At 38.9% G+C, this 15,005-nt stretch overlaps 1 protein-coding gene across 1 annotated transcript in view; it reads right to left on the reverse strand.

Annotated features, from left to right (window-relative positions):
* Positions 1 to 9,662, reverse strand: part of COL3A1 (collagen type III alpha 1 chain) — a 51,943-nt gene extending 42,281 nt beyond the window's left edge. Inside the window, exon 1 of the mRNA XM_048952727.1 lies at positions 9,437 to 9,662. Coding sequence (XP_048808684.1) covers positions 9,437 to 9,515 — 79 coding nt within the window. The 5' untranslated portion in view covers positions 9,516 to 9,662. The remainder of the gene's footprint in view (positions 1 to 9,436) is intronic.
* Positions 9,663 to 15,005: the final 5,343 nt, after the last annotated feature.

Raw genomic sequence — 15,005 nt, forward strand, 5'->3', positions numbered from 1 at the left:
CATCTTAATTCAGTGCAATGTCTTTTAGAGGGCCCATTGCATAATTTCTCAGCCACTCTTCCAATTATTGGTAAAATGCCTACGAGATTTTTTCATTCCATCTGTTCTTACATTACAATGTATTTTGACATATCACCTTTTGTGTCATTTGGTGTCACTCTAAAAATAAGAAATAAGCTGCAATCACTAGTGCTGGTATGAATTCTCACTGCTCTGCCATAATCTGACTTTAATGTGCTCCCTGTCTTTAGAGTAGACAATGCCAAATGGCACAAAGATCTACGTATAAACCTTCAACCAGACAGAAAATGACATAAATCCATGCTTAGATTTGCTTACTGATGATTTTATGGATGTGTTAGTTTCCTTAAACATACATCCTGCCCTCTCCTTGGGCAGTCAATGAAAGCCTGTATGGTCAGAGTTCAAGTGTAATGGTAATCTTAATTTTATCCCTTCAAAGACTGGCCTAGCATATTTTTTAAAAAGAAGCAACAGCTTCACACTAGGATTAATTAAGTGGAAAAAAATACCAAAATGCGGCACATTTTGTCAGAAATTTAAAAAAGAAAAAACAGCAACAAGAACAAAAAAAGAAATGATTTTAACATGCACCACCAAGATGGTCTTCTACATTTCTGATTTGTGGTCCTATTCTTGCCTTAGGCCTAAATAAAATAAAAGACCTGGATATTCATTCCGTACAAGGAAATTTCCCAAACTTAGCAATTAAAACAATGTTTTAAAAGAAGATTCAAGTTTTGAGTGGGACATTACCTCCTCTCTCTTATCTCAGTAAGAGAGCTAACAACTTTGTGCAATGCAGTTTCTGTTCTTTGTCTTGGAAAGATCAGCTTAGTTCAATACTCCTCTCTTGAGACTAAAACAGATGGGAAATGTTACAGTGCAGAGTATTACATATGGTAACAGCATTTATATTTTCAGATACATTGGGCAAAGTTAGCCCCCTTGTAACTCCATGGCTGCGGTGGATTTCCATCAGAGATGAGTAAAACAGCAGGGGGTCAAGTTCTAAACTCACATTATTCCCTGCACAGTTTTATTGATTTCCCTGTAATTTCAGAAGTTGGAAGTAAATGAAGGATTTGTTTCTTGTATTTAATATTCCAGTGATGGATTAAAGAACTCTGGCATATAGTCCACAGAAAAGAATCATGTCTTTGACTGCCAATAAATTAAAGGGTATTTGTAATTCACAAGGTCAGGGGAAAATGAAAAACCATCAGGCAACTCTGAATGCCTAGAGCATCATTAGCCTAGTTTCATCTGCAAAATGATCTGTATTCATTTACTCCTTATTCCAGTCTGTACTAATTCACCTCACATTCAGTTTGGACAGTTTGTTGAGTATAGATGGCAGTATTTCATTTTTATAGCAGATATTAATGGGCTATTTGTACGCTGGGCACAACGTTCTTAGCGTCAACTTGATGAGGCTACTAAAGTCAGTATTACAACGGTTTTCTCAGGGTAAAAAAGACACTTCAAATATCCCTATTTTTCAAATGAAGTCCTGAGAGTTTTCTGAATGAAGCATCCAAAAGGCCAGAGATGATTTTTGTCCCTATCGAAGATGACCAGCATTCCTGCTGCCTGCCCCGCGTCTTGCACGCTTTCTGCTCAGTGAAGATAAAGATCTCAGGAAAGTGGAGGGCCGCAGCATCTTGAGCAGGCACAGCCAGATGAATCAGTTTATTTTCTGGAGTTCTTAACAGGTATGAGAGGAAGAGCTTGAGCAAGAGGAAACCTGATAAATGAACAGGTTCTGCCCTTTTTCTTTTTTTTCTTTTTTACTGAAAGAAGTGTACAACACTATTTCTACAGCTGCTCTAACAAGAAAAGAATCAGTTGGATCTGAACTCTGCTTTCCTTTTTTTTTTTTTCCCCCTTCTCCATATTCATGTTATTCTGTCCATGCAAAAAAGAAAGCTCTAATAAGAGGACCACCCTGCCAACAGTGAAGCTACCAAAGGGCTCAGAACATTGCACAAAGACTCTTGCAAACATTTGAGCAGATTTCAATTGCTCTTTTCAAAGACTTGCAATTCCCACTACACAGCCTATTGTTTGCTTTCACTAGAACATTCCTCTCTTACACAACTGGTACAGAATGACTGCTGCTCTTCAGAGAAACGAGCAACCATACAGCAGATTTAAAGACAAGCCCAGAAAAAACCACAAATTTTTAAAAGAGCCTCTCATGAACACAGAAGTGCTTTCCAGGAGAATATGAAAGCTTTTTATTTTTCACTACTTATAGCTGAAGGAGAATGTGGAAGATGGAGCTCATTCTCCTTTGAGCCTCAGTGTAGCTATTACCCTCAACATCAAAGAAATACACAGTGATGGTGCCCATATTTTCCGTGAGCTGTACCTGGGCAAGCAAACAATTTGTTCTATCATGTCCATTTGAAAAAGCAACTCCAACTTTGCTCTTGCCTCTTTCCCTAAAGGAAAATGAAAAGGAAGAAAAGAGAAAAAGAAGTGGCATAAAGTAGATGAGAAAGAATAGGGGAAAAATAGATATTCACTGCAGATGGCTTGCAAAACCCAGTCAGTGGGTGTGAATTTCAGTGGGAACTAATTACGTCCAGAAATTGTCCAAGAGCTGCCAGAGCTGGATTGCTGTGGGATGTAACTTGCAGACACAGATCATCATCCTTTGATATATGCTGCTGCAAACATGCATGGTCTCTTCCTGGGTTCCGCTGTCAGAAGTTTTTCATATGGAAGCATACTTCTGGCTGTTCTTGTAGGAGAGCAGAAGTGCCTGTGCCACCCTGCAGGGTGGGATGTACAGTAACTTCTGCAGCAATGGATAGCCTTTTGTTCTGCATTATGCTGCAGGCCGTTCCGGTACTAAGTCAGATAGGATCTTAAATTTCACTCCACTGCTAGCTGTAAAGAAGCCCTGGGCTTTCAAAATAGCACAACACATTCAGCGTTAAAATATGTATGTTCTCATTATCTTTGCATTCTTCCTGTTTGATGTCCTCTGCACACTTTCCCTCCCCTGGCAGCTACCTCTTCATGGAGTATTTGTGTGATTCAAAACAAGACAAAACTGCAGACATTTTTAAAGGAGGTACTGCCTCCATTCTCCTTCTGATAGTCTATGTTTAAATGAGGGGGTGGACTTAAATGAGGGAAAATGGAAGCACTCTTAGCTAATCTGAAAGGAATCTCTTCTGCTGTCCTTTCACTAAACAAAGCCAGAAGTCCCAGAGTTGAAGTTTATCCAAACTAAAGCCAACAAACGATTGCTATTAGAGGGGGTTATATCATGTTTTCCATTGTCATTTTGACATGAAGCAGGCACAGACTTCAACTTTGCATGCTCAGAGACAAGGAGATAGTTAATAAGGGAAAATAAATAAATAGATGCAAAAGCATCCTCAAGCAAAATGAGGAGAACTTTTGCTGTGCAGTAATAAAATGAGAAAAAGTTATTACTTGTTGTTTGAAAATATAAATGCAACATAGAATTTTCTGTGTCTTTGTGTGAAAGATCTATTGCTTAGATCAGTGATGGAGCTCATTGCTCCTTGCATCCTTCTGGCATTTAAGATAGAATAAGCACAACTCCGTTGTACTTACAGAAGAAATTATCTAACTCCTGTAACGCACTACAAACACAGTAATTTTTAAATGCCTGTGGCAGTTATCAGTCTGGCAGCCAGAAGCAGAGTAAGGGATAATCTTTGAAGCTACTATGCAATGTCAAAGCAATGTGAGAAATATTAATGACACGATCTCCCGGAACTTTTATTTCCCTGAAAAACAAAGCGTCTGACAGAGATAAATGGAGAAGGATCAGAGAATTCCTTCTAGATTATATAGGGACAAAGCTTCTCTTGTCATGCAAACCAAGAACAAGACAGAAGGCAAAGCTTCACAAATTCTGTGCATCAGAAGATTCAGTGTAAGAAAGACGGTCCATGAAGTAGTAGCTGTCCTGCAGCAGTAATTAAGCCATATCTAGGTGCCATATCTATGAGCTACTGGGAAAACAACTGCACTGAGTTACCACGTGGCATCCCTGTAACAGAGAGAACAGCACTATGAGCAGCATGGCATCAAATATCTGTTTCCTTGGGCCTCAGGCTGGAAATGGGCTGCAGACTGAGGGCTGGGGCTCCAGCACACCCCCTTCTGCACCCATCAACACTTCTCTCAACAGCCCCTCATGACAGAACAGAAGCAAAATAACTCTTTTCCTGTATCTCTCCTGGAGATGGAATCACATCCATGCCCAGTGCTCCTTATGCACAGTACATATATCATGGATGTACTGATGTACGGACAACTCGGTAAAGTACTGTAGCAGCTACCTGAAGGCAAAATGTTGCTGCTAAAATACCTTCATTTTAGATCCATTTTGGGTTGAAGGTTATTCACTCATCTGCCAAAACTCAAAACCAGAAAGTCTCAGAACAGTAGAGATACAAGTAGGCAACAGGCACTGAACCCTTTAAGCCACTTTAAGGTTGCTTGGTAAACTGTCGTTATACAACCTCAAAGAGAATGAGCCGATGTTCTTTCTGCTGAATCAGAAAGGATTTTATTCAATCCTTTTCAAGTTTGAATTTTATTTGTTGGGAATTGCCAATGATAAATTTAATTCATTCACATCAAATTTCTGTGGTTAATTGGAAATCTAATCCAGTTACTTCAAGTCCAACAAAAAGATCTTGCTAACAACATATATTCGCTTTTGCCAGTAGTTTTCCTTGTCTAAGCTGAGATCTTCTGTGTGGTTTCTTAAGCTTAGCTAAAGCATAACAATTTGGAGTTTTAATGGACAAGACTACTGCACTAATTTCCATTTCTGGTGGTTCTAAGGAACCATTACTTCAAACCAACAAACTAAAATATGCAACTGCCAGAGCAGCTGCCGCTTGTGCTCTTCTCCAGACTACTAACCCTCCATAAGAATATCAAGAGCAATGCAGCTCTCAGATTGCCCACCAGCCTGGGGAAACACGCGTGGTTACTTCCTATACTGGTAGGCTGAACCCTTCAACTTTGAAGAGATTGCTTTTAATCCATGCTGCTAGGCGACTGTCTGCATTACTGTTGTTACTGATCTACAGCATGCTTTCTTGATTATAAAGCTAGATATGCCCTATTTTCTGCACATTTCTGATTTAAACAAGCTATGCCCATTAACACATAACTGTGAAAATAACTAGTACATCCACCACAGCCTGATTTATCAGATAGTCTGTGAAACAAAAGAAGTCATAGTAACTCCTCCCTCTCTCCCTTCCCTCTCTCCTTCTTTCCTTCCTTCCCCTTCCTTCCTCCCCAAGAGCATTAACTACATCTAACATTCAGCCATTGTGTAAGGCTGGTATCAGCTAAGATTTTGCAAGTGACACTTTCCTATTTCAAATCTCAAAACTTTGGCAGAAGCTGGGTGAAGAAATATGACCACTTTGTAATCTGCAATATAAATAAGGGAGCAAATGTAATGGCTCTGAAGCATCACCAGTAACATCAGTGCCAGAGACAACACCTCTGCCTCTTCTCCCTTGAATAAAGCAAGAGACAATTCCAATTCCACCTCCTCCTTTAAAAACTCAGTCTGCACAGACTTGGTTTCAAATCAAAAACAAGTATGGAAAATAATGAGAGGGATATTTAATGGTCTCATTTTCCTAAGTTTAATGTCTTCCAAGGATGTGTGATCTACAGTGTGTTTAAGAAATTTGACGTATTTCCAAGAATATATATATATAACGTTTTGAGGGGATGGGTTCCCCAGGCTTTCATTTAGCATGACTTCTCCGAGACAGAAAGACATAAACTTCCCCAAGCATAACCTTGCCTGTAGTATTCCTATAAACCAGTCTGGAAAAATGGAAGAAGAGGAGTAGCCCCATGAGCTTTTGTACTTTCAGTCTTCTAGACAATCTAAGAGCATGTAATTATCTGTTGATAGGTACATATTTATCACCTGCTTTTACCTTCAAAAACCTGGAGGAAGCCTTGTATGTTCTACCACAGAAAAGATAGTCCTGATTGCCATTATTATTAGTCAATTTAAACATTCAACAAAGAATGAATGTTTGCAAGGTTGCATATAGGTAAGACTTAAAAATTTCAGACTGGAACTCTTACTGCACCCAAGCCATACCCAGCTACTCCATTCCCCATCTAATTCTTTCCTTTTGAAAACACACAAAATAATTAAATAGAAACCTGTTTATAAGCATTCCTAATATATCACTCTTCCTTTCTGGGTGTTTTAATCTCAAACAGGGACTCAGCATAAAGAGTTCTTAGCACGCTGCCTCCTAAAGCCTACATATAACAGATTTTATTTTAAACCTGTAACTCTGAACTCAAACTAATAAGGAAGTTCAATAAGTCTTCCCTGTGATATTTAAAGATTCAATCATTATCTCAGAAATGAACTTCCTGACCGGATGTTCAAGATAATACATTACAATGAAAACACTATATTACATTAAAACAAAAAACCTAGATGGAATAACAATGAAGGGTTTCTGACTCTGGTCTCTCCCTGCTTTTAGAGCAGATGTGTTTTCTTGATGACCTCAACAAAGTTCCTCATGGACTGCTGGGTGTGCTTAGGAGAAGCGTTACACGACAGATCGCTCAGGTGGCGTTTACACATCTTGGCTGCAGCTAAGATAGGCCCAGGTCCATCTTAGCTCCCTTCTGGGACTGTGAGAGGGGATGTGCACGTGCTTCATTTGTAGCATGTGGAATCTGCCAAGTCATCCAGCCAGTTCCCCAAAATTTATGTCGTCTTCTATAAGTCACTGTCCCTGTTGACTCTTCATGCCTAAGTTGATGATGAACGTAAGCCTGAAGACTAACACATGTTACACAAGTCACGTGGGCTGGATAGGGGATGGATTTCTTCCCTGAAAAAGGATTTAGAGTTCTAATGCTATTGATACTTTTACATGCAGCAGGTAAACGTGCCTTCAAATGATGGTGCCTGATACACCTTTCTGGCATTGGTCATGCCTGAAGTCCAGCTGTCAGCCGCCAGCAGACATTTCAGCCTAAACATGCTCAGAACTTCGCAAGACACAACACACTTCAGAAAACCTGAACTGTTTCAAACTGACTCCATTTACAAGCTGAAATGGATTAACAGGATACATAACTTTTCTTCTTGGAAGCTGCAGAGAATTTCTTATTCCACAATATCCAGATTCCAAGCTTTTGAAGAAGTTCAATCTGAAGCTGTACTCAAACTGCCTTTCCATCTATTGCAACAATTCAAAGAAACACACAGACCAAAGGTACATCTGACAATCCTAAACTTAGTGCATACTGAGCAGTTTCCTTAATATCTTTCCAAGTCCTGTCTGCTGGCAGGCTTTCCTAAGGAAAGGAAAATTTTTTTATTGACTTATATTTGATACTAACCATATTAACATTTTTCTTGACAAGAGAGAGCATTTTAGCATGTCTGGAAAGTCTATTTTGAATTGTGGAAAATGTGGTTTCCCAGTCTATCGCTGCCTTGCACGTGGATTCACAATGCCAATAACCAACAACTATAGTCTCTTTCCTCGTGAGAAAAGCAAATTGAGCAGCGTGGAAAGGAGCATTCCAAAGAGAGGACAGCATTGGACATACTAAGGGATAACTCACATTTTATCAGCCTCTGTGTAACTGCATCTTTGTAAGTAGTATGGAAATGAGCCCAGTAAGGAAATGTTACTACACCATGAAATGGGAATGTAGGAGGGAAAGGAGAGTACTCCCTCACACTTCATTTGTATATTGTTCTTCTACCCCAGATATATAATCTCTTAAGCCAAATATGTGTTTCACTTCAGAAATGTCCAGGGACGCAACCAGAGTGAGGGAAAGAGACCTGACACACAGGACGGCTCACTTCATTGGAATAAATAAAACTGACGTTTGTTCTTTTTATGTTAGATAATCCTTATCCCTCTGAAGTCAGAGAGATTATATGCAACACATATTTAATACAAATTATATACGTATACTTCCCTCTGCTGTAAGCAGAGAAAGAACTCAATGCATGCATTTGCTCAAATTTTGCAGTATTGTCATCACTGAGGATTACTGGAAAGCAGTGTATACCGGAAAAACAGAAATAGAAAAGTGCTAGTGTACAGTACAGCACATTTCTTGCCCACAAGACAGCTTTCTTCCCAGCTGCCCCTCAGCGCGGTGAGGAGGGCTGCTCCTGCTGCTGCAGGCGATGCAATCTGGCAACCAGAGCTGGTTGCTGGTCTTGGGAATCCTCCTCCTTTCCAGGTTGGCCTAGGCAGGTAGGTATGCCATCAAATGGCTAAGGGAGTAATTTTTATGATTTGTAGCATACAGACCAGGGAAGGGTGTGGTTTTAAAGGCATTTGGCTTTCTTTTGCTACAGCTTATCTGGCTGCCACTAAACGAGTGATTTGTGAAGTTAGTCACTGACTTAATACAGGAATAAATACATTGCAGATCTTCTATATTTACCAGAAAGAGAAATGCTTTATCTTAAGGAAGGTCTGGTCTAAACTGCTTGGCAAGTAGGAACAGAACACATCCAAAAAAGGTCAGATATACTTGTGGAATGTCAGTTGTTTAACTTAAATAACGATAATAACGATACCACGCTTATCTCCACAGTAAGCTCAATCATCCAGTATGAAGTATTTCTTTCCTCCCTCCAAATTCCATGCTCATGGCTGCTCAGTGGACACACACACACACACCCGCTCACACTCCTAGACCCCATGAGCCGCTGGTCAGTCCCAGGAGGGACCAAAGCAGCCTGCAGATGTGCAACAGAAACTGTCGCAGCTGCGGGAATTCTTTCACACCCCTGCTTTATGTCAAAGGAAAAATCCTGCACAGTGACATATTTTTCATGTATCACTCTAAAAAAAACTACCTCATCACAAATGAGGAGAACTTTTAGGCTGTTTTCTGTGCACAGATTGCTTAAACAAAGCCTCATGCTGCCGGGGGGGAAAAACAGGCAAGTACAAAAGAAGAGCTTCAGATACAAAGCTGGAAGCGAAGACTTAGTACTTGTGACAAATAGCTTCCAGACAGCACCCAGTCAGCAGTTCAAATGCTATTCCAAGTTAAAGGCAACAGTCACAAAACTCTTCAATGTCTGTAACAAGAAAACAAGTACGAACAAGAAGAAATGCAGCACAGGCAGAGAGCACCGCACAGTTCCCTTAGCCACAGAAAAACAGCAAAGCGAAGAGCAAACTGAGGAGGGTAAAGCACACTCCTGGAGCTTCCAGCTTCAGCGTTCACTGCCTGACTGCTGGGTTAGTGGAGGAAAAGTGTTCTGGTGAGATCTGTGAGTACATGTTTCTTACCAGCTATTAAAATGATTGGTTTAAATAAAAAATAAAACAAAAACATTAAATCATAAGAAACTTGAATTACTCACCGTCCTGTTGTGCCAAAATAACTGAGGGTTGAAACACGGCAAGAATGAGCAAACTTACTTTTTGCACAAAGCTCATCATGTCTAAATATTAGACATGAGACTCTCTGTGCAAAAAGAAAAATGGGGGGGAAAGAAAAATCTATTCAAATTAGCAACATCGGTTGTTCCCTGCCCTTCCAGCACCGGGCCATGTACAGAACTCAGCCACAAGCATTCCCCAGCTTTGGCCTTAAATAGGAAAAAAATTGGCTTACTTTACTTTTCCACCCCCTTTACTGAAATTTGAGAAGACGACCCATCCCCTAACACTAAATGAATGATTAATATTTCTTTTGGCTTTACAGAAGAATAAAGTCAACTAAACAAGATACACAGCACATCTGGAGCTTTTGTGCGTGCCTGAAGTTCATGCTGAGCCTATACACGCGCAGTTAGTGCACGCTGTGTGTGAGATGTATGGATGCGAGAAAAGGAATCCAGCCATAACCTCCCTGGGGCAAAGCGTTTTTCATGCAAATTAGCAGTCACTGGGTACAGCCCAAACAGAATTTTTAATTCTTAGTGTGCCCCATTTGAAATGAAAGGTGAGCACCTTAGGTGACCCCACAAACTGAGAAATCTCAGCTATGCATACCTAGGTATTTTTGCTGAGGAGCCATCGGAGTTAGTGGAGGGGGGGGGAGTGGTTAAAAACTGCAACACTTCTGTTGCGGTGCTTTTCTCACATCAGGATTTAGTGTGACATTGGGAGAAATGTCACATTATAAAAAGCAATTTAAAAAATTATTATTCAGAGGCACTGGTTTCTCAAACTAATACTTTTCAAATAATTCAGCTTTATGATATTATTATTGCATTTGGAAGGAATGCAGAACAAACACCATCTTTGTCTTTACTGTCTGCTCCTCAAACAGGAGGGCAGAGCTGAAAATAATCTATTTTTTATTAGCCTCATTTCTTCCTTTATTCCACGTAACACTTCACTGAGAACAAGGAGGATCAGAACATAGAAAGCTATTTCCCAAATCAGATGCCTTAAGCAAATTTTATTACAAATGTAGATTTGTTTAGAATGTAGCTTTAATTAAAAGTTTGGGGAACTCCACAATAAATGCAGAAAGCTATGTCAGTGTGCACCTCTGACAAATCAGCAATCAAATTAATTACTATTCTCAGTTAATTTACTCCAGCTGGTTAACTGCAGGAGTGCTCACTCATTTACTCTTAAGTATTGCTAAGATTACAATTAGGGAACTGTCTCTTGTCAATCAAAATGCATTTACACATTATATCCCAAGATCCCAAAAATCCAAATTCCAAAAATGGATTAATGTTTCTGTATGCACAAAAAAAATCCAACAAAGCATCTTTTAATCTGATAGGCATTGGGTCTTACTTCAAAACCTATTTATCTGAAATAAATTTGCACTTTAATGGAGAAGTTCTCTTCTTCCTGGGTCACTTAGGGCAAGGCAGACAGAAACAAGTATGAAGAAGTCTTAACTTAATGCCACTTTTGACATGTGCAAAGGATCTCTTCTGTGTTTACACACTCATAAGGCATGAATGGCTTCATGTATTCCAAAAGTATTACGCACAGCTTTTTTTTTTAAAAATGAATTAAGTACTTTCAAATTGTCCATTGTATCTGTGTTAGGATGGCAGGGTTATTTTAGATAGCTTTAGTTTTTCATATGCAGTATCCTGCTACATTATAGGTTAGGTTATTTGGCTTATAAATTTCAACTAGCTGCAATAAACAAACAGGTAACCACCTGTTCTTGAGCTACCCTGGCTGGGAAGTTAAAATGCTTCAAATCTTTATGCGTATGCCTGTAAGCTGTAAACTTTCTCTTCTTTTGAAGTTATGCTCAGGACGCAACTCAGAACCACAGTATCTACTAATAACTGGACTGATTTGTTTGGTGCCCTTCAATGGAGATGTATAACAGGACCAGCCCAAAGAAACATCTTCCGATTGCTTTTCTGCATGGGTTAGCAGAACTTTTATTCAGTGACTATCTGTGTAACTGTTTGCTGTAGTTCCCTGCCCCTGCATTCAAAATGGCTTGTATCTTTGTGGAGTATGGTATAAAAAAATGGGTCAACTGTACATGGCCAAGGGTACAGACTAAAGTATTAAATCAAAACTTTTTAAGTGCAAACTTGAATCCAGGCTCAAAATGCTTTGTATTTGCCCATCTCTATGAGGTTAATTGAACCTAGACATTGGATTCAAACCATTCTCAGCTATGCAATGATAGTTAAACTGAATTAACTATTTATCAAAATTGTACTCAGATCAGTTTTCTACTGGCACTTTGTTTCTCTGTATTAACCCTTACATGTTTGTCACAGTAATTATTCAATGTACATGGAATTTCATGATTATTACATGGTAAGTGTTCACACTGAAATAGCCAAAGAAAAATGCAAGAAGTTTGACCGTGGTCTTTGACTTAAAGGCACTTTCATATAGAATTCTATGAATTCTTCTGCCCATTTGACAATACCAAATATTTTCTTACAGTTCCTGAGTTTATCTTTTTAAAAAATTGAGGGCAACCTGGATTGTTCACTTTCTACAATAAATTACACTCCAACCAGACTATGAAGCCATATTTCTCATGACATGCTATTTCCAGTAGGCACTGTGGAACCAATCTTCATGCTTCAATTCATACAGAAATTAATTATGAGGTTCCCGAATAGAAAAATAACCAGTATCATTTGATGATTACATAAAAAAACAAAATTACCCATGGGCACTAGCCTCCTTGAGCTCCAAAAGTGTTACCTTTGCTGTGTCTCATCAATGAATGGCAATGATCAGCTTTGCTGGAGTTTCTCATTAACGCTAGCTTCACATAACAATGGGTGTAGACTCCCTTTTATACTACTACTGTAAAACTATGATGCAATTGCCTTTAATTACCATGAATCAATTCCTTCTTATAGGACATTCACAATTCTGTTTGACTTTAAGTACCTGAACAGACAGTGCTACAGCTTGCCTTGAGTACTCATGGGCATTTCCTGAGCAGAGGCCTCCATTTCACATCCTCTTTGCAGGAGAAAAAACCCAGTTATCTTGATTTTTGAGTCTTGCAGGTAGTGTAGGAGTATTTAGTGGGCAGTTCTCTTCATCGGGAATGTAATGTCTCAGCATCTGGATTAAACTGGAAAAAAGTATTCATATTGTAATCAGAACATTCACATTTACAGAGAATCTGGAACACTTATTTGCTATTGAAGATATTTTCTCTTTACTGTGGATAACATGGAAGACACGTCAATCCAAGCACTTAATCTGAACAGTCAGTCTTCAATTTTTGACACCAGAATTACCACTATGTCAGAAACAAGAAATTTGGTTTTGTTCAGAGAAGACTTTAATGACAGTAGAGAATTGTGGAATTGAAAAAGGGGTATATGACTTTAAAGAAGTAAGAAGCTGAAAATAGAGCAAATGATGATCAAAGGCAAAAGCAAGCAAAAATGAAAATGATACTTTGTTTAGGGAAGTTTCCTCAAACACCACATCACCAAAGTCTGGGTTAAGGTCTTCAAAGTTTCCTTCATGGACTACTATTTTCCTTGGATTGTACTTTTAGTGAACAAACACACACTGCTAAGATACATCTATTACACAGTTTTCTCTTCCAGGTCATCCTTTAGAAACAGTTGATCTATATGAAAAGCTGTACATAAAACCACAAAACAAACAATCTCCTAGCACTTTAAGCCCCTCCTCTTTATCAAGTGAGGATGTACCGAGCTGTAGCCCAATACGTAGAACGATTTTAATTATTTTTCTTTATGCCCTAGAAGTAATGCAAACTACAGATAAAGCACTGATTACTTATAGAACAATCACAGGAATTAAGGTAGTCTCCCATCTTTCCATTTCACTGGAATTATTTCTGAAGACAACGGGAAATATGCTTTTGAGATGAGCCTCTTCTTCACATTCTTTTGCTTTTAGCTTTGCACAGCTTCAACTCTTTTCAAAAATTAAAATTCTTTTTTTTGCAGAAGTCCTCTGCAGATTAAATAAAATCCTTCTTCTGAGTCATGTTGGGAACTAACTGTCTTACAGCACAGCTGTAAAGGCTCTTAAAGTAGAGCCAACATTATGACTGCACTAGGGTGAAGCAGACAGCACCCACAGCATTTTCTCTTCACAGCAGGAGGAATGCGAGCCAAATGAGTTTAATGACCTTTGGGTGTACCGAATGCTGGGAATTCAAGATCTGTGGCCAGGGCGTGGTTTTTGTACTGAACACACACCTACTTTTGTCGCCAATGATGAAATCTGTTAAATTAGAACACTGGCGCATTGCCTTGGAGAAGATGCTCCTCCTTTTCACTGAGGTGTCAGACTTACTTTGCAAGGAATCCTTTCTATTCATCTCTAATTCAGGATTTCCACTGTACAACTGAAAAAAAAACAGACCTTCACTTTTTAAAAGAAATAGCATAATTCCACCCACTTAAGAAAATACTCAGTAGGATTTCTGGGTAAGACTTTTGCACTCTATATATTATAGCTGTTTGATGAGCACCAAAAGTACAGAAAAATAGCAGAAAGTATATAAACAACTTAAAATAAATTTGATTGTGAGTTGATGAGCTATATTTGATTTTACATGACTGCCGAAATTCTGTTCTCCTATATCTCCAATTATGTCAAGAGAGCAGCTTGAGATCACACTAGCATACACAGGAGGTAATCCCTACAGCACAGAATCTGTGCTGAAAGCAGGGGTGCACCAGGTAAGCCCAACTGTGTTGTTGGCTCTGCTGCCTCAACTCAAAGCTCTGCAGTTCCAGGCAGTACACGGAGTTCCCAACAGCACTCAAGCGTGCTGCACTTCAGCTGGTTCATATGGAACCTCAGAACAGAAAGGTTCCAGATTTTAGGTTTCAGGACTAGCAATCCTGCACACTTTATGAAGTTTTTTGGGATTTTTTTTGCAGCTTCTAAACAAAAAAAGAACAACAACTGTAATACACAGGCAGGAATTATTTCAAATTACTGTTCCACATTTTTTAGGTTCTCTGATTTATTGTTTTTCTAATGAGGGAATAAATATTCTTGTTTGAGTTTACTAAAGAGTAACAGAAGGCTATCCATACTCATATGACTCATCTTTTGGAAAAAAAAGAAGAAAAGAATACAGGACTAAGTATTTTAACTCTTGATCTGTTTGGAATTAACAAGACTCAAAGCAGAAGAAATTAGCAAGGAAAAATGTTTTTTTAGAAAAATCTATTCAAAATGAAGGAAAATGAAGACACGAGTAGGTCAAAGAGAATGCAGCAATACAAGATTCTTCTACGAGTAATGAAATCCTGGTCTTCAAAATGAAAAAAGATTAAAAAGAAAAAAAAAGATTAAAAACAAAAAATGAAATTCTGGTCTTCAAAGATCAGCACTGGACTAGTTTTCCCTGAGTGGCTGCTAGAGATGGGTATGATGTTCTCTTCTGGACCAGAAGTGCTCCATGTGTCAAAAGAGCACATGGGTTTCCTAGAACAGAGAGGCAGCGCTCAGCTGCTTCTCTGA

The sequence above is a fragment of the Lagopus muta genome, chromosome 8, assembly GCF_023343835.1.
Source record: "Lagopus muta isolate bLagMut1 chromosome 8, bLagMut1 primary, whole genome shotgun sequence".
Classification (NCBI taxonomy): domain Eukaryota; kingdom Metazoa; phylum Chordata; class Aves; order Galliformes; family Phasianidae; genus Lagopus; species Lagopus muta.